This window comes from Triticum dicoccoides, chromosome 7A, assembly GCF_002162155.2.
Source record: "Triticum dicoccoides isolate Atlit2015 ecotype Zavitan chromosome 7A, WEW_v2.0, whole genome shotgun sequence".
Taxonomy (NCBI): domain Eukaryota; kingdom Viridiplantae; phylum Streptophyta; class Magnoliopsida; order Poales; family Poaceae; genus Triticum; species Triticum dicoccoides.
The window spans coordinates 671,854,790-671,872,630 of record NC_041392.1 but is presented as its reverse complement, the minus strand read 5'-3'; the positions used below and the strand labels follow the sequence as shown (position 1 = coordinate 671,872,630).

The 17,841-nt window shown below is 42.5% G+C and overlaps 2 protein-coding genes and 1 pseudogene across 2 annotated transcripts; 1 reads left to right on the top strand and 2 right to left on the bottom strand.

The window, feature by feature from the left end:
- LOC119333844 overlaps nt 1–3,725 on the top strand; it is a 6,701-nt pseudogene extending 2,976 nt beyond the window's left edge.
- LOC119327856 (agglutinin isolectin 3-like) lies at nt 683–1,282 on the bottom strand. The gene has a single exon (XM_037600933.1). The coding sequence runs from the start codon at nt 1,280–1,282 to the stop codon at nt 683–685; it is 600 nt and encodes a 199-aa protein (XP_037456830.1).
- Nucleotides 3,726–4,735: 1,010 nt separating the features above from the next.
- LOC119327858 (agglutinin isolectin 2-like) lies at nt 4,736–5,314 on the bottom strand. The gene has a single exon (XM_037600934.1). The coding sequence runs from the start codon at nt 5,309–5,311 to the stop codon at nt 4,736–4,738; it is 576 nt and encodes a 191-aa protein (XP_037456831.1). The 5' UTR covers nt 5,312–5,314.
- Nucleotides 5,315–17,841: the final 12,527 nt, after the last annotated feature.

Below are 17,841 nucleotides of genomic sequence, written 5' to 3'. Positions count from 1 at the left end.
TGGTGTGTCTAGCATCGTCGGTGGGCGTGTGGTGGTGTGTCTCTGGCGGATCTGTCCTTGGTGGATTTGCTCGGATCTGGTCGTAGTTCGTCTATGTTTGTGTTTCTTCAGGCTGGGCCATTCCGATCTACGCTACTCTTCATCGGCGGCAGTTGCTGTTCTGGTGCGCTGGTCCTATGGGGCCTTAGCATGACGACTTTTCGACTGTCTACTACAACAAGTTTTGCCCGACAAGCGTCTTCGGCTCGCTTCAGTGCTTGTAGTCGTCGGTAGGTGGTCTATGAATCTGGATGTAATTTTTATTTTTTGCGATGTTCATTATACCGTCATGATTGAAGATGAATAGATCGGAAATTGTATCGCAAAAAAAGAAGTAGCAAACTTAAACAAGTGGCAATATATAGTATCACCAGATCATACAATAACATTACACGATGTCAACAAAACATAATACTAGGACAAATGTCGATTATTAGGACAAATGTCGACAACTTGACATACTTAGCAGGTAGAAGTAGAACTTAATTTGGGACAATAATATTAGCTATTGCCACTTATTATTACTCCTCGTTGCAATGCTTATACTTTCTCATTGCAACACTTATACTCCCATGGCAACAATTCAAGGGTAGCACGCACTTGAGTATGTCAACCAGGAAGGAAGGAGCGTACCACAGTAATACTAGTTGCATGCACCGCTCTGGCAGCCGGTACCACAGTAATCCTTGCCAAGCCCACAAGACCCATACAGGCTGCAACAATAGTTGTTGGTGCATGCTGCACCATTGGCCTTGTTGCCACACGGCTTGTCCGTGCTGCAAGCGCCGTTTTGGCAGCCAGTACCACAGAACTCCGGTCCTAGGCCACAATAACCATACCGGCTGCAACAGAGGTTGTTGGGGCATAGCTTACCATTGTCCCGGTGGCCACACTTGAGATCAGCCCAGCAAGGACCGTTCTGGCAGCCGTTGTTGCAGTATTCACTGCCGTAGCCGCAACGACCACCCGAGCTACAACAGTGGTTGTTAGGGCACAATGTGCCATTGGCCTGCGTGCCGCAGATCTTGTTGTCGTAGCAGGCGCCGCTCTGGCAGCCGGCGCCAGCGCTGCAGTAGTCGACGCCTAGGCCGCAGTACCCATCCTTGCTGCAGCAGAGGTTGTTGGGGCACTCCATGCCGTCGGCCTGCTTGCCGCAGCGCGCCGGGCAGGACTGCAGTTGGGCGTGGGTGGTCACCGCAGCAAAGGCAAGTGCGAGCACGCACAACAAGAGGAGGCCCTTCATCGCTAGGATGTGTGCTTTACTGGATGTTTTGAGGATGTGTTGATGGAAATGCCAAATGCAAGGCTCCTTTATATAGGAGTCCAAGTCGTTGGGTGGTGAACCAAACCTAGCTAGGCATTGATCCCAGTGTATTCAAATCTTACGATTTTCTTTAACTCACGATGACTTGGAAAATTCAGTGTGTGAACCGTCCAGACGAGCCATGGATTTAACACATGACGTGGAAATCAATTGGTAAATACGTTGTCAGTTTGTGAACGGTCAAGACGAGCCATGGATTAACTCGTGACTTGGAAATCTGCTTGTACAACATGTAGGTACGTGCTCCTACAAACCGAGGTCCGGTTATCGCATGCATGCATCTGAGTGAGTGTACTTGCATAACATTTACTATGGCAAGCCGATACAATGTGTGAAAGATCAAGACGGAGATGCATTCCTGACCGTGAACAAAAAACGAGACTGCGAGGACCTGACGGCTGAAGTCTGTATATCATAAGCATATATTACTTTAAAAAAAATCTCCATGCTATAAGGTAAATCGACTATCATGAACACAAGATTGAACAATCAGCAGCATGAACAAAAAGTACGTATCATATACCCTCCCGATAGCAGTGCAAAGCGCGGGGAACCACTTTCCACCTTCAATCGCCGCTGGCCAGCCTGTGGGACCTTCCTCCCTTCGTCTGTCGCTCCGTCGGCAAGAGGTGCGGGGAACACCGATGCTTCGACGCCGACCCGTTGACAGGTTATTAGGATTAGTTTTCGTGGCGGCAGTTGAATAATTTTTCCTTGACTTCCCCTGTCTCGGCGATGTTCTACATGGAGGCATCGGCGAGTCGGTGCCGCATGTCCCTTGATGGTCATCCGGATCATCGAGGCTAGAATTTCCATGTCTAGGACTGCGGGTGTAGTTCCTTTGAAGCGGACTGTTGGTGTAGTTCCTTGGAAGGGTGATGATGGCGGCCTGAGCAAGAGGATGGATATCTCGGTGTTGGGTTGGCGGATGGCGTCAGGCAGTCTCACTGCTCTTCTTTGACTTCCTCGAGTGAAGACGGCGGTGCGGAAGTCCGGCAGGTGACATGGTGATGTGTCCCGGCTAATGTGTCACATTGGAAATTGTTCTGCGGCGCGGCGAACATGTTATTTGGCTCACAGAGCGGCTACGTGGCAATAGCGCTCCTTTGGATTTGGGTGTGATGTACCTTCATATCCTTCGCCTCTGTAGGTATTTTGTGGGTGGCGGGTTCAGCAGCAGATAATTTCTTTTCTATGTGCATAGGGATCTCCAAGGACATGATTGCATTTTCTTTTCTTTTGGGGTTCCTTTCTGCAATTTTACTGGGGCAAATGTTCTTCTGACTTTGTCTTGTTGAGGTGCACGTATGCCGTTGTAACCGTAATTTTGTATGGACACGTAGCTACCTTTCTCAACAGGAAGTATCATTCCATGAACAGAAAACAACACTACATAAGTAATAGAAAAAGGAAAAGTAAGAAAATGACGATAATGCTTACCTCTATTTTTGAAAAAACTCATACAAAAAACTACAATGAAAAAACTTCCACTATAAATTATAAAAAAAGTTGAAATAACAAAAATTTAAAATAAGAATCAGATATCATTATAGAGAAGTTAGGCGCAGAGACATTTAGTTCATGGTGAATACCTTATGTGCTAGTGTAACAATAACGTGGAGTTTACTACTCATGTGATTTACCTCTTGTTTTCTACAACGATGATGAGTAGATAGGGGATCTCGGCTGGCAGCCCGAGACCTCTGGGGATGGGAACCGTTTTTCTTTTCCATTCTAGCCTCTACAGGCATTCAATCTAGTTATGCCGAGACTTGTTATGTCATGGATGTATTATGTTATGACTTGGATGTAATATTTTGGAGTTTTTCTCATGTGAGAGTTATTTATATATGCTGCTTCTTCATAGTTATTTCTTTTGCATGATATTTCACCGATGTAAACCTAATATCATATAACCATGCGTTGAGATTATATCATGACTATATATACTGCTTCTTCATAGACCATTGAAGTTATATGGTATGAGGAGGTATCAGATGCACTGATATTCTAGATTTGGCAGTGTCTCATCTTTGCCGGCAAGCAGCTGGAAGATGGCCGTACCCTAGCTGATTATAACATCCAGAAGGAGTCGACCCTCCATCTGGTGCTCCGCCTCCGTGGTGGCATGCAGATCTTCGTCAAGACCCTTACTGGCAAGACCATCACCCTGGAGGTGGAATCTTCGGACACCATTGACAATGTGAAGGCGAAGATCCAGGACAAAGAGGGCATCCCCCCGGACCAGCAGCGCCTGATCTTTGCTGGCAAGCAGCTCGAGGATGGTCGCACTCTTGCGGATTACAACATTCAGAAGGAGTCTACTGTACACTTGGTGCTCTGCCTTCGTGGTGGCCAGTGAGTTCCTCGCACCCTTGGATGTTTGATTCACAAGCCTGTTGCGCCCGGTGGCATCTTGCCTTATCTCTTATGTGCAAGACTGTGTCATGTGTCGTTTGTCAAACTTGTGGTAGTGTGATCTCTGTTATGAATTAAGTGAAACCTGAATCTTGTTAGTACCTAATATGTGATAAAACTTATCCTGTGATTACGGTTGCTTTGTGTTCTTAATCTGAATGTTCTTATCCTGTGATAACCCATTTTTGCTCACCATGAATGTCCGGAACTTAGATTCCGTGGCGTTTGCGTTGGGCTTGTATGTTCTCTAAGTTGTTTGAACTTAGATTCAGGGTAAAGAGTTTCACTTGCAGATTTTCCTATTCCATAACTTCCTGCAATGTTATCGAAATCTGTTTAGAGGACTTTGTGGCTGCATATTTAAATCCGGAGTGCAATACTGTGCACTTTTGCTGTCTTCTCCAAATAACCAAAATGATCATATCTAAGGCATAAACACCGGATGTTTGTATACACCGTGACAATGCACATAAAGTGCCCTGGATCCAGTGTTCCATGGTAGTGAAGACGTTCAACTCGTATGTTTACCTTAGAGAAGAAAAATGTTCTGCGAGGTTTTTTTTGTTCACCATGATCCTTTTATTCCCTTAAAAGGTTTATATTGAATTTCTTTCTGCTTTTTCCCAGCAGTTAAACGTGAGTATAACACAATAATTATTCAATATTCCAGCGTCCCAACAAAGAAAACTAAAACAAGTGGCAATATATAGTATCACCAGATTGGCAACAAAACGTAATACTTAATAGAACAAATGTTGACAGCTTGACAACCATACTTAGCTGGTACAAGTAGAAACTTAATTTGGGACAATAATATTAGCTATTGCCACTGATTATTACTTGTTTCAATGCTTATACTTCTGCATTGCGACGCTTATACTTCCATGGCAGCAGTTAAAGGTAGTGCGTACTTGAGTATGTCAGCCATGAAGGAAGGAGTGTACCACAATATTACTAGTTGCATGCGCCATTCTGGCAGCCGGCACCACAGTAATCCTGGCCGAGTCCACAAGATCCATACTGGCTGCAACAATAGTTGTTGCTGCATGGTGCACCATTAGCTTTGTTGCCACACGGCTTGTCAGTGCTGCAGGCGCCGTTTTGGCAGCCAGCACCGCAGTACTCCGGTCCTAGGCCACATGTACCATTTGGGCTGCAGCAGAGGTTGTTGGGGCAGGGCCTGCCATTGGCCAGGTGGCCACACTTGAGATCCCAGCAAGGACCGCTCTGGCAGTTGTTGCTGCAATATTTCCTGCCGTAGCCGCAACGACCACCTGAGCTACAACAGTGGTTGCTAGGGCACAATGCGCCACCGGCCTGCGCGCCACAGATCTTGTTGTCATAACAGGCGCCGCTCTGGCAGCCGGCGCCAGCATTGCAGTAGGTGACGCCCAGGCCGCAGTACCCATCCTTGTTGCAGCAGAGGTTGTTGGGGCACTCCATGCCATCGCCCTGCTTGCCGCAGCGCTGGGCGTCGGTGGTCACCACAGCAAACGCAAGTGCGAGCGCACACAGTAAGAGGCCCTTCATCGCTAGGACGTGTGCTTTACTGGATGTGTTGAGGATGAGGTGTTGATGGAAATGCCGAATGCAAGGCTCCTTTATATAGGAGTCCCAAGTCGTTCGGCGGTGAACCAAACCTAGCTAGGCATTGATCCTAGTGTACTCAAATCTCACGATTGTTTTGAACTCATGGCTTGGAAATCGGTTGGTATATACGGTGTCAGTGTGTGAACCATCAAGACAAGCCATGGATTTAACACATCACGTGGAAATCAATTAGTAAATACGTTGTCAGTTTGTGAACGGTCAAGACGAGCCATGGGTTAACTCATGACTTGGAAATCTGTTTGTACAACATGTAGGTACGTGCTCCTACAAGCCGAGGTCCGGTTATCGCATGCATGCATCTGAGTGAGTGTACTAGCATAACATTTACTCTGGCAAACCGATACAATGTGTGAAAGATCAAGACGGACATGCATTCCTGACCGTGAACAACTACAGAGATGGCGAGGATCTGACTCGGTGAAGTCTGCATTGCATCAGCATATATTACATTTAAAAAAAATTATCCATACTATAATGCAAATCGACTATCATGAACACAAGATTGAACAATCAGCAGCATGAAAAGAAGTACTCCCTCCGTTTCTTTTTAGTCTGCATATAAGATTTGATCAAAGTCAAACTTTCTTAACTTTGACTAAGTATATAGAAAAAACTAGTAAGATTCATAATATGAAATCAATATTGTTAGATGCATCATGAAATAAACTTTCATACCATATAGCTTTAGTATTGTAGATGTTAGTATTTTTTCTATAAAGTTAGTCAAACTTTACAAAGTTTGACTTTGACCAAATTTTATATGCAGACTAAAAAGAAACGGAGGGAGTATCATATACCCTCCCGATAGCTGTGCAGAGCGCAGAGAACCACTTTCCACCTTCAAACCCTAATGGCCAGCCCGTGGGATCTTCCTCCCTTCGTCTGCCGCTCCATTGGCGAGAGGTGTGGGGAACACTGATGCTTCGGCGCCGACATGTAGATAGGCTAGGATTAGTTTTTTGTGGCGCCAGTGGCTCTAAGGTGAATAAAGTTTCCTCAACTTCCCCCGTTGGCGCTGCTCTACATGGAAGCATCGGCGAGTCGGTGCCGCGTGTCCCTTGCTGGTCATCCCGATCGTCGTCGAGGCAAGGTTTTCCATGGTTGGGCCAGCGGGTGCAGTTCCTTTCAAAGGTGACGATGGCGGCCTGAGCGAGAGGATGGATATCTCGGTGCTGGGTTGGCGGATGGCGCTAGGCAACCTCACTTAGGGGTGGAAAGTGGTAGCGGATAATCCGAAATATCCGATATTCATATTCGAGAAAATGCCTATTCGTATCCGAAACATCCGCATCCGAACCAAAATGGAAATGGAAATTGTCCGTATTCGAATTTATTAAACAAATATAAAATAAAATATGGTAGGAGATTTTGACACAAATATGGATATGGAAGTGGATATATCCGTATCCGAAGAAGATTATGGGAGGTATTTTTTTAAATTCTAGGCCCAATATTCCAATTATCCAACATAAAAGCCAAATAAGTAGTTAAATTTTACTCTTTATATGATTAAACTTATAAATTATTATGCATTACAATAGTATTTATTCATAAACCTATTTATCATTGACTTATTGTATGTCGCAAGTTGATTATTTTAGGTCACATAGCTATCGACTAATTTACTTAAGCAACATGTTGATATTATTCGTATCCGTTCCGAATCAAGAAAATATCCGATACGTATCAGTATTCAAATAATATCCGAACCGCATCCGTATCCGAGAACATCTGTATTCGGATTCGTATTCGTTTTGAAAATATGAAAATGGAAGTGGTAAGAGCACTATCCGATCCGCATCCGATCCGTTTCCACCCCTAACCTCACTACTCTTCTTTTCATGCTGGAGCCAGAGCTCCGATCCGCCTCAGGCCCCAAAGGCCCAAACCAACTATGCTACACTTACGGACATATCCCACGGAAAGCAAGTTACGGACTGATTTGGCAATGGTTAATTGTAAAACAAAGGGTGGCAGGGCCCACACTATAAATCAGGGGGGGGTGAAGGGATTGGTTAGGAGGTACTCCCTCCGTCCGGAAATACTTGTCATCAAAATGGATAAAAGGGGATGTATCTAGATGTATTTTAGTTCTAGATACACCCCTTTTTATCCATTTTGATGACAAGTATTTTCGGACGGAGGGAGTAGTCCGTAAGTTAATTTTCCTGTGTGCTGCCCGTAAGTGTAGCATTTTTGGGCCCCAAACCGACCCGCCCGAGCATGAGCTCCAGGTCCGGCCATCTCCGCAACGCGCACAACCGTCCCTGCAGTGGAATTGTCACGGCAGATGTCCTAGCAGAAGGACTTAGTCGCAGGGCCATCACAACTAGGAAGCTTAAAGGGGTTAATCGGGGCAAAGGACACGAGAGGTTTTATACTAGTTCGGCCTCTTACGATGAAGGTAAAAGCCTACGTCTAGTTGTGTTGGTATTGCTGGGGTTTCGATCACCAAGAGGCTAGTTCGCCGGCTTGGTTATCGATCTCTTATTTCTTGCCCTAAGCCGCCACCCGGTCGTCCCCTTATATACACGGGTTGACGCCTGGTGGCCTACAGAGTCCCGGCCGGCTCATAAAACGTGTCCGGCTCGGCGACTTCTTTTACATGCCTTTCCTTACAAGTCTTTCCTTACATACGGCGGTTTACAATATTGGGCCTTAAGCCACCTCCGGGCCTTTAAGCCTTCTATAAGGTTTAATAAACTATCACCTTGAGTGTTTACTGGGCTTCCTTGGTGACCCGCCATTGGGGCTGACCCGACCCTTATTGGGCGGGTCATAACTGATAGTTATATCCCCAATATTAGGCCCCAGGTTGACTTTGAACTTTGTTCCTTGTCAATCTTCAATACTTAGACAAAATCCATCTTCTTATCCCCGTAGAGATTTTTGTAACCCGCCATGACATCATCTCTGGAAAACCCAAAAAACTTTTATGATGTCATCTTCCAACGGATCTTCATCTTTAGTGCCTTCCGAGAATCGAGGCGTCCATCTAGTTAGATAACCATTATTTTGGGTCTTCCTCGATTTTTGCGCCTGCCTGTTCGCTTTTTTCCTTATAAATAGGCATGCGGCCGGTTTTTCTCATTCTCCTCTCTTCTTCATCTTCTTCCTCTCGCAACCTCCGCTGCTGCTTGAGCTCCGCCGCCGCCGCAACGCTCATCGTCGTCCTCAAGCTTGGCCGCTACATCACCCTGAACTGTCCAGAGAAACGACGACGACCCTCCGCAACAGATCTGCATCCGTAAGTCTTGCCTTCTCAAACTTTTTAGATATGCATTAGGGTTTGCGAGTTCATCGGTGTTCTTCACTGTTCATCATGAAATTTTCTGGTAGTTCTTCCTCCACAGCCTCTCTTGATTGAAAAGGAACACTTAGCTCGTGTGGCAGTGGTTTTACACCCATTTTAGATGTTAGTAGATCCCTTTCCTTTGCACAGACACCTTTCTTAGAGCTGATGAACTCATCTGGGCTACATTTTTAGTTCTAGGAAGTTCTTCATTTTGAACAGCCATTTGATCTGGAATAATATCAAGCAGTTTGGGAAACTTGTTTATCTCAACACTTAGCTGAATCTGCCTTCTGAAAAAATCTATAGTCATGGCGGCTTACTGTCCCGGCTTACTTTTCCTTATATGTCATTAGCCCTTATTTAAGCCGCCATTACTCCCCTGTACCATTATCACTTAATTTTCAACTTTATCATTGAATTGAGCCGACATGTTGCTTTCCTTTCAGCTCGTTTTTTGAACATCATGCCATCCAAAGCGCCGACTGTTTGCAACTGGGTTCCCTCAACCATGACTGAGGACAACTTGAAGGAGTTTTTCTCCGTAGGATTTTTGCCAGGAAAAGATGTCATGTCTTATCGTGCACCTGACCCGGAGGAGGATCGGCCTAATCCAAAACATGGTGAAGTTATCGTCTTTTCTGATCACATGAACCGTGGATTTTCCCCACCCGGCTCAAAGTTCTTCAGAGATGTCCTTCACTTTTTCAAACTCCATCCTCAAGATATCGGGCCCAATTCTATATCCAATATCTGCAACTTCCAAGTGCTCTATGAGGTGTATCTTCAGGAAGAGTCGACAGTAGAACTCTTCAGAGAGTATTTTTATCTGAACTACCAGAACGAGTACACCAATGGCTCTAGCTTGGAACTTGGAGGAATCTCGATTCAACACCGACAGGTGATACGTCTCCAACGTATCTATAATTTTTGATTACTCCATGCTATATTATCTACTGTTTTAGACATTATTGGGCTTTATTATCCACTTTTATATTATTTTTGGGACTAACCTATTAACCGGGGGCCCAGCCCAGAATTGTTGTTTTTGCCTGTTTTAGGGTTTCGAAGAAAAGGAATATCAAACGGAGTCCAAACGGAATGAAACCTTCGGAAACGTGACTTTCTCATCAGATAAGATCTAGGAGACTTGGACCCTCCGTCAAGAAAGCCACAAGGCGGTCACGAGAGTGGAGGGCGCCCCCCTAGGGCACGCCCCCTGCCTCGTGGGCCCCTCGAAGCTCCACCGACGTACTTCTTCCTCCTATATATATATATATCCACGTACCCCCAAACGATCAGATACGGAGCCAGAAACCTAATTCCACCGCCGCAACTTTCTGTATCCACGAGATCCCATCTTGGGCCCTGTTCCGGAGCTCCGCCGGAGGGGGCATCGATCACGGAGGGCTTCTACATCATCATCCAAGCCCCTCCGATGAAGTGTGAGTAGTTTACTTCAGACCTACGGGTCCATAGTTAGTAGCTAGATGGCTTCTTCTCTCTTTTTGGATCTCAATACAATGTTCTCCCCCTCTCTCATGGAGATCTATTCGATGTAATCTTCTTTTTGCGGTGTATTTGTTGAGACCGATGAATTGTGGGTTTATGATAAAGTCTATCTATGAATAATATTTGAATCTTCTCCGAATTCTTTTATGTATGATTGGTTATCTTTGCAAGTCTCTTCGAATTATCAGTTTGGTTTGGCCTACTAGATTGGTTGTTCTTGCCATGGGAGAAGTGCTTAGCTTTGGGTTCGATCTTGCGGTGTCCTTTCCCAGTGACAGAAGGGGCAGCAAGGCACGTATTGTATCGTTGCCATCGAGGATAACAAGATGGGTTTTTTATCATATTGCATGAAACTATCCCTCTACATCATGTCATCTTGCTTAAGGCGTTACTCTGTTTTTAATTTAGTACTCTAGATGCATGCTGGATAGCGGTCGATGAGTGGAGTAATAGTAGTAGATGAAGGCAGGAGTCGGTCTACTTGTCTCAGACGTGATGCCTATATACATGATCATACCTAGATATTCTCATAACTATGCTCAATTCTGTCAATTGCTCAACAGTAATTTGTTCACCCACCGTAGAATACTTATGCTCTTGAGAGAAGCCACTAGTGAAACCTATGGCCCCCGGGTCTCTTTCTCATCATATCAATCTCCATCACTTTATTATTGCTTTGCTTTTTACTTTATACTTTGCATCTCTATACCAAAAATACAAAAAATATTATTTATCATCTCTATCAGATCTCACTTTCGTAAGTGACCGTGAAGGGATTGACAACCCCTAAGCGCGTTGGCTCCATTGAGCTATTGTTTTTGTGTAGGCACGAGGGACTCGAGTGTAGCCTCCTACTGGATTGATACCTTGGTTCTCAAAAACTGAGGGAGATACTTACGCTACTTTGCTGCATCATCCTCTCCTCTTCGAGGAAATGCAACGCAGTGCTCAAGAGGTAGCAAGAAGAATTTGTGGCCCCGTTGTCGGGGAGTCTGCGCAAAAGTCAACATACCAAGTACCCATCACAATCCCTATCTCCCGCATTACATTATTTGCCATTTGCCTCTCGTTTTCCTCTCCCCCAATTCACTATTGCCGTTTTATTCGCCCTCTCTCTCTATCCTCCTCCTCCCTCTCTATTTGCCTCTTTTTGCCTGTTTGCTTTCTGTTTGCTTGTGTGTTAGTTTGCTTGTTTGTCGCGATGGCTCAAGATAATACTAAATTGTGTGACTTCACCAATACCAACAATAATGATTTCCTTAGCACTCCGATTGCTCCTCTTACCGATGCTGAATCTTGTGAAATTAATACTGCTTTGCTGAATCTTGTCATGAAAGATCCGTTCTCCGGCCTTCCTAGTGAAGATGCCGCTACCCATCTTAATAGCTTCGTTGATTTGTGTGACATGCAAAAGAAGAAAGATGTCGATAATGATATTGTTAAATTGAAGCTATTTCCTTTTTTGCTTAGAGATCGTGCTAAAGCTTGGTTTTCGTCTTTGCCTAAAAATAGTATTGATTCATGGAACAAGTGCAAAGATGCTTTTATCTCTAAGTATTTTCCTCTCGCTAAGATCATCTCTCTTAGAAACGATATTATGAATTTTAAGCAACTGGATCATGAACATGTTGCACAAGCTTGTGTGAGAATGAAATTAATGATACATAATTGCCCTACTCATGGTTTAAATTTGTGGATGATTATACAAAATTTTTATGCTGGATTGAATTTTGCTTCTAGAAATCTTTTAGATTCGGCCGCGGGAGGCACTTTTATGGAAATCACTTTAGGAGAAGCTACTAAACTCCTAGATAATATTATGGTTAATTATTCTCAATGGCACACTGAAAGATCTACTAACAAAAAGGTGCATGCGATAGAAGAAATTAATGTTTTGAGTGGAAAGATGGATGAACTTATGAAGTTATTTGCTAATAAGAGTGTTTCTTCTGATCCTAATGATGTGCCCTTGTCTACTTTGATTGGGAATAGTAATGAATCTATGGGTGTGAATTTTGTTGGTAGGAACAATTTTGGTAACAACGCGTATAGAGAAAATTTCAATCCTAGGCCTTATCCTAGTAATCCCTCTAATAATTATGGTAATTCCTACAACAATTCTTATGGAAATTATAATAAGATGCCCTCTGATTTTGAGTCTAATATTAAATAATTTGTTACTTCGCAAAAGAATTTTAATGCTATGATTGAAGAAAAATTGCTTAAGATTGATGATTTGGCTAGGAACGTTGATATAATTGCTCTTGATGTTGATTCTTTGAAACTTAGATCTAATACACCTAAGCATGATATCAATGAGTCTCTCAAAGCCATGAGAATTTCCATTGACGAGTGCAAAGAAAGAACCGCTAGGACGCGTGCTATGAAAGATGCCTTTATTAAAGCGTGTTCTTCTAGTTCCTATGAAAATAATGATGAAGATCTAAAAGTTATTGATGTGTCCCCTATTAAATCTTTGTTTTGCAATATGAATCGTGATAATGATGGGACTGAATATGATCCACCTTTACCTAGAAGGCGTTCTAAGAATTCAGAATTTGTTGATCTTGATGCTAAATTTGATAAAAGTGGGATTGAAGAAATTAAAACCCTAGATGTTGCTAAACCCACTATTATGGATTTCAAGGAATTTAACTATGAAAATTGCTCTTTGATTGATTGTATTTCCTTGTTGCAATCCGTGCTAAATTCTCCTCACACTTATAGTCAAAATAAAGCGTTTACTAAACATATCGTTGATGCTTTGATGCAATCTTATGAAGATAAACTTGAATTGGAAGTTTCTATCCCTAGAAAACTTTATGATAAGTGGGAACCTACTATTAAAATTAAAATTAAAGATTATGAGTTTTATGCTTTGTGTGATTTGGGTGCTAATGTCTCTACTATTCCCAAAACTTTGTGTGATTTGCTAGATTTCCGTGATTTTGATGATTGCTCTCTAAACTTGCATCTTGCGGATTCCACTATTAAGAAACCTATGGGAAGAATTAATGATGTTCTTATTGTTGCAAATAGGACTTATGTGCCCGTAGATTTTATCGTTCTTGATATAGATTGCAATCCTTCTTGCCCTATTATTCTCGGTAGACCTTTCCTTAGAACGGTTGGTGCAATTATTGATATGAAGGAAGGGAATATTAGATTCCAATTTCCATTAAAAAAGGGCATGGAACACTTTCCTAGAAAGAAAATTATACAATCTATCTAGTAGTGTGCCATGGCACGGTACTCCGCTTCGGCAGTAAAAAGCACGAGTTGGATCGGCGTAAAGAACAAGACGAACGTGGTCTTTGGCCCAACCAACCGCAGACCAAAAATCCAAAAAGTGCGTCACTTTTTCTCTTTCACATACACTGGGAGATGGCAATACCTAGATCTATTATTGCTTGTTATGCCTAGCAAGGGGCGTTAAACAATAGCCCTTGTTGGGAGGCAACCCAATTTTATTTTTATTCCTTGCTTTTTTCTCCTGTTTAGTAATAAATAAATTATTTAGCCTTTGTTTTGTTTGTGTTTTTGTGTTTAATTAGTGTTTGTGCCAAGTAGAACCGTTGGGAAGACTTGGGAAAGTCTTGTTGAACTTGCTGTAAAAAAAACAGAAACTTTAGTGCTCGCGAGAACTGCTGTAATTTTTATTTGGAGAGTGCTATTTAGTTAATTATTTTTGCAGATGATTAATAGATAAATTCCTCACGTCCGGCAATTTATTTTAGAATTTTTGGGGTACCAGATCTTGCGCTAGCTACAGATTACTACAGACTGTTCTGTTTTTGACAGATTCTGTTTTTCGTGTGTTGTTTGCTTATTTTGATGAATCTATGGCTAGTAAAATAGTTTATAATCCATAGAGAAGTTGGAATACAGTAGGTTTAACACCCATATAAATAAATAATGAGTTCATTACAGTACCTTGTATTGGTCTTTTGTTTTCTTTCGCTAACGGAGCTCACGAGATTTTCTACTTTAAGTTTTGTGTTGTGAAGTTTTCATGTTTTGGGTAAAGATTTGATGGATTATGGAACAAGGAGTGGCAAGAGCCTAAGCTTGGTGATGCACATGGCACCCCCAAGATAATCTAAGGACACCTAAAAGCCAAAGCTTGGGGATGCCCCGGAAGGCATCTCCTCTTTCGTCTACTTCTATCGGTAACTTTACTTGGAGCTATATTTTTATTCACCACATGATATGTGTTTTGCTTGGAGCGTATTTTATGATTTGAGTATTTGCTTATTAGTTTACCACAATCATCCTTGCTGTACACACCTTTTGAGAGATCCATACATAATTTGGAATTTGATAGAATACTCTATGTGCTTCACTTATATCTTTTGAGTTATATAATTTTGCTCTAGTGCTTCACTTATATCTTTTAGAGCACGGTGATGGATTTGTTTTATAGGAACTATTGATCTCTCATGCTTCACTTAGATTATTTTGAGAGTCTTAATAGCATGGTAATTTGCTTAATAATAATATGCTTGGTATTCAAGATTTGTAAAACTTTCTTTTGAGTGCGTTGAATACTAAGAAAAAAATTGATGCTTGATAATTGTTTTGAGATATGAGGATGGTGATATTAGAGTCATGCTAGTTGAGTAGTTGTGAATTTGAGAAATGCTTGTGTTAAAGTTTGTGATTCCCGTAGCATGCACGTATGGTGAACCGTTATGTGATGAAGTGGGAGCATGATTTATTTATTGGTTGTCTTCCTTATGAGTGGCAGTCGGGGACGAGCGATGGTCTTTTCCGACCAATCTATCCCCCTAGGAGCATGCGCGTAATACTTTGCTTTGATAACTTCTAGATTTTTGCAATAAGTATATGAGTTCTTTATGACTAATGTTGAGTCCATGGATTATACGCACTTTCCTTCCTTCCACCATTGCTAGCCTCTCTAATACCGCGCACTTCTCGCCGGTATCATACACCCACCAAATACCTTCCTCAAAACAGCCACCATACCTACCTATCATGGCATTTCCATAGCCATTCCGAGATATATTGCCATGCAACTTTCCACCGTTCCGTTCATTATGACACGCTCCATCATTGTCATATTGCTAGCATGATCATGTAGTTGACATCGTATTTGTGGCAAAGCCACCGTTCATAATTCTTTCATACATGTCACTCTTGATTCATTGCATATCCCGGTACACCGTCGGAGGCATTCATATAGAGTCATATTTTGTTCTAAGTATTGAGTTGTAATTGTTGAGTTGTAAGAAAAATAAAAAGTGTGATGATCATCATTTTTATAGCATTGTCCCAAGTGAGGAAAGGATGATGGAGACTATGATTCCCCCACAAGTCGGGATGAGACTCTGGACGAAAAAAAGAGGCCATAAAAAAGAGAAGGCCCAAAAAAATGAGAGAAAAGGAGAGAAGGGACAATGTTACTATCCTTTTACCACACTTGTGCTTCAAAGTAGGACCATGATCTTCATGATAGAGAGTCTCTCATTCTGTCACTTTCATATACTAGTGGGAATTTTTCATTATAGAACTTGGCTTGTATATTCCAATGATGGGCTTCCTCAAAATGCCCTAGGTCTTCATGAGGAAGCAAGTTGGATGCACACCCACTTAGTTTCTTTTGTTGAGCTTTCATATACTTATAGCTCTAGTGTATCCGTTGCATGGCAATCCCTACTCACTCACATTGATATCTATTGATGGGCATCTCCATAGCCCGCTGATACGCCTAGTTGATGTGAGACTATCTTCTCCCTTTTTGTCTTCTCCACAACCATCATTCTATTCCACATATAGTGCTATATCCATGGCTCACGCTCATGTATTGCGTGAAGATCGAAAAAGTTTTGAAAATGTCAAAAGTATGAAACAATTGCTTGGCTTGTCATCGGGGTTGTGCATGATTTAAATACTTTGTGTGGTGAAGATAGAGCATAGCCAGACTATATGATTTTGTAGGGATAGCTTTCTTTGGCCATGTTATTTTGAGAAGAAATAATTTCTTTGTTAGTATGCTTGAAGTATTATTATTTTTATGTCAACATGAACTTTTGTCATGAATCTTTTGAATCTGAATATTCATACCACAATTAAGAAGATTTACATTGAAATTATGCCAAGTAGCACTCCGCATCAAAATTTCTATTTTTATCATTTACCTACTCGAGGACGAGCAGGAATTAAGCTTGGGGATGCTTGATACGTCTCCAACGTATCTATAATTTCTGATTGCTCCATGCTATATTATCTACTGTTTTAGACATTATTGGGCTTTATTATCCACTTTTATATTATTTTTGGGACTAACCTATTAACCAGAGGCCCAGCCCAGAATTGTTGTTTTTTGCCTGTTTTAGGGTTTCGAAGAAAAGGAATATCAAATGGAGTCCAAACGGAATGAAACCTTCGGAAACGTGACTTTCTCATCAGATAAGATCTAGGAGACTTGGACCCTCCGTCAAGAAAGCCACGAGGCGGTCACGAGGGTGGAGGGCGCCCCCCTAGGGCACGCCCCCTGCCTCGTGGGCCCCTCGAAGCTCCACCGATGTACTTCTTCCTCCTATATATATATCCACGTACCCCCAAACGATTAGATACGGAGCCAAAAACCTAATTCCACCGTCGCAACTTTCTGTATCCACAAGATCTCATCTTGGGGCCTGTTCTGGAGCTCCGCCGGAGGGGGCATCGATCACGGAGGGCTTCTACATCATCATCCAAGCCCCTCCGATGAAGTGTGAGTAGTTTACTTCAGACCTACGGGTCCATAGTTAGTAGCTAGATGGCTTCTTCTCTCTTTTTGGATCTCAATACAATGTTCTCCCCCTCTCTCGTGGAGATCTATTCGATGTAATCTTCTTTTTGCGGTGTGTTTGTTGAGACCGATGAATTGTGGGTTTATGATCAAGTCTATCTATGAACAATATTTGAATCTTCTCCGAATTCTTTTATGTATGGTTGGTTATCTTTGCAAGTCTTTTCGAATTATCAGTTTGGTCTACTTGTCTCGGACGTGATGCCTATATACATGATCATACCTAGATATTCTCATAACTATGCTCAATTCTGTCAATTGCTCAACAGTAATTTGTTCACCCACCATAGAATACTTATGCTCTTGAGAGAAGCCACTAGTGAAACCTATGGCCCCCGGGTCTCTTTCTCATCATATCAATCTCCATCACTTTATTATTGCTTTGCTTTTACTTTGCTTTTACTTTGCTTTTACTTTATACTTTGCATCTCTATACCAAAAATACCAAAAATATTATTTATCATCTCTATCAGATCTCACTTTCGTAAGTGACTGTGAAGGGATTGACAACCCCTAAGTGCGTTGGTTGCGTTGAGCTATTGTTTTTGTGTAGGTACGAGGGACTCGAGCATAGCCTCCTACTGGATTGATACCTTGGTTCTCAAAAACTGAGGGAAATACTTACGCGACTTTGCTGCATCATCCTCTCCTCTTCGGGGAAATCCAACGCAGTGCTCAAGAGTTAGCAACAGGGCACTGTCTTCCCCCTCATAGTCTTGCCGAGTCATCCCAAAGACTAGAATCAGACTTGGTTCTATTGTCAAGACACCTCACCAGCGAATGAAAAGCCACTGCCGGGTTACCGTGCCGAGCGTCTTGACTCCAAATTCG

Excerpts from the sequence above, each read along its gene's own strand:
- LOC119327858 (XM_037600934.1), bottom strand. The coding sequence starts at position 5,311 with ATGAAGGGCCTCTTACTGTGTGCGCTCGCACTTGCGTTTGCTGTGGTG.
- LOC119327856 (XM_037600933.1), bottom strand. The coding sequence starts at position 1,282 with ATGAAGGGCCTCCTCTTGTTGTGCGTGCTCGCACTTGCCTTTGCTGCG.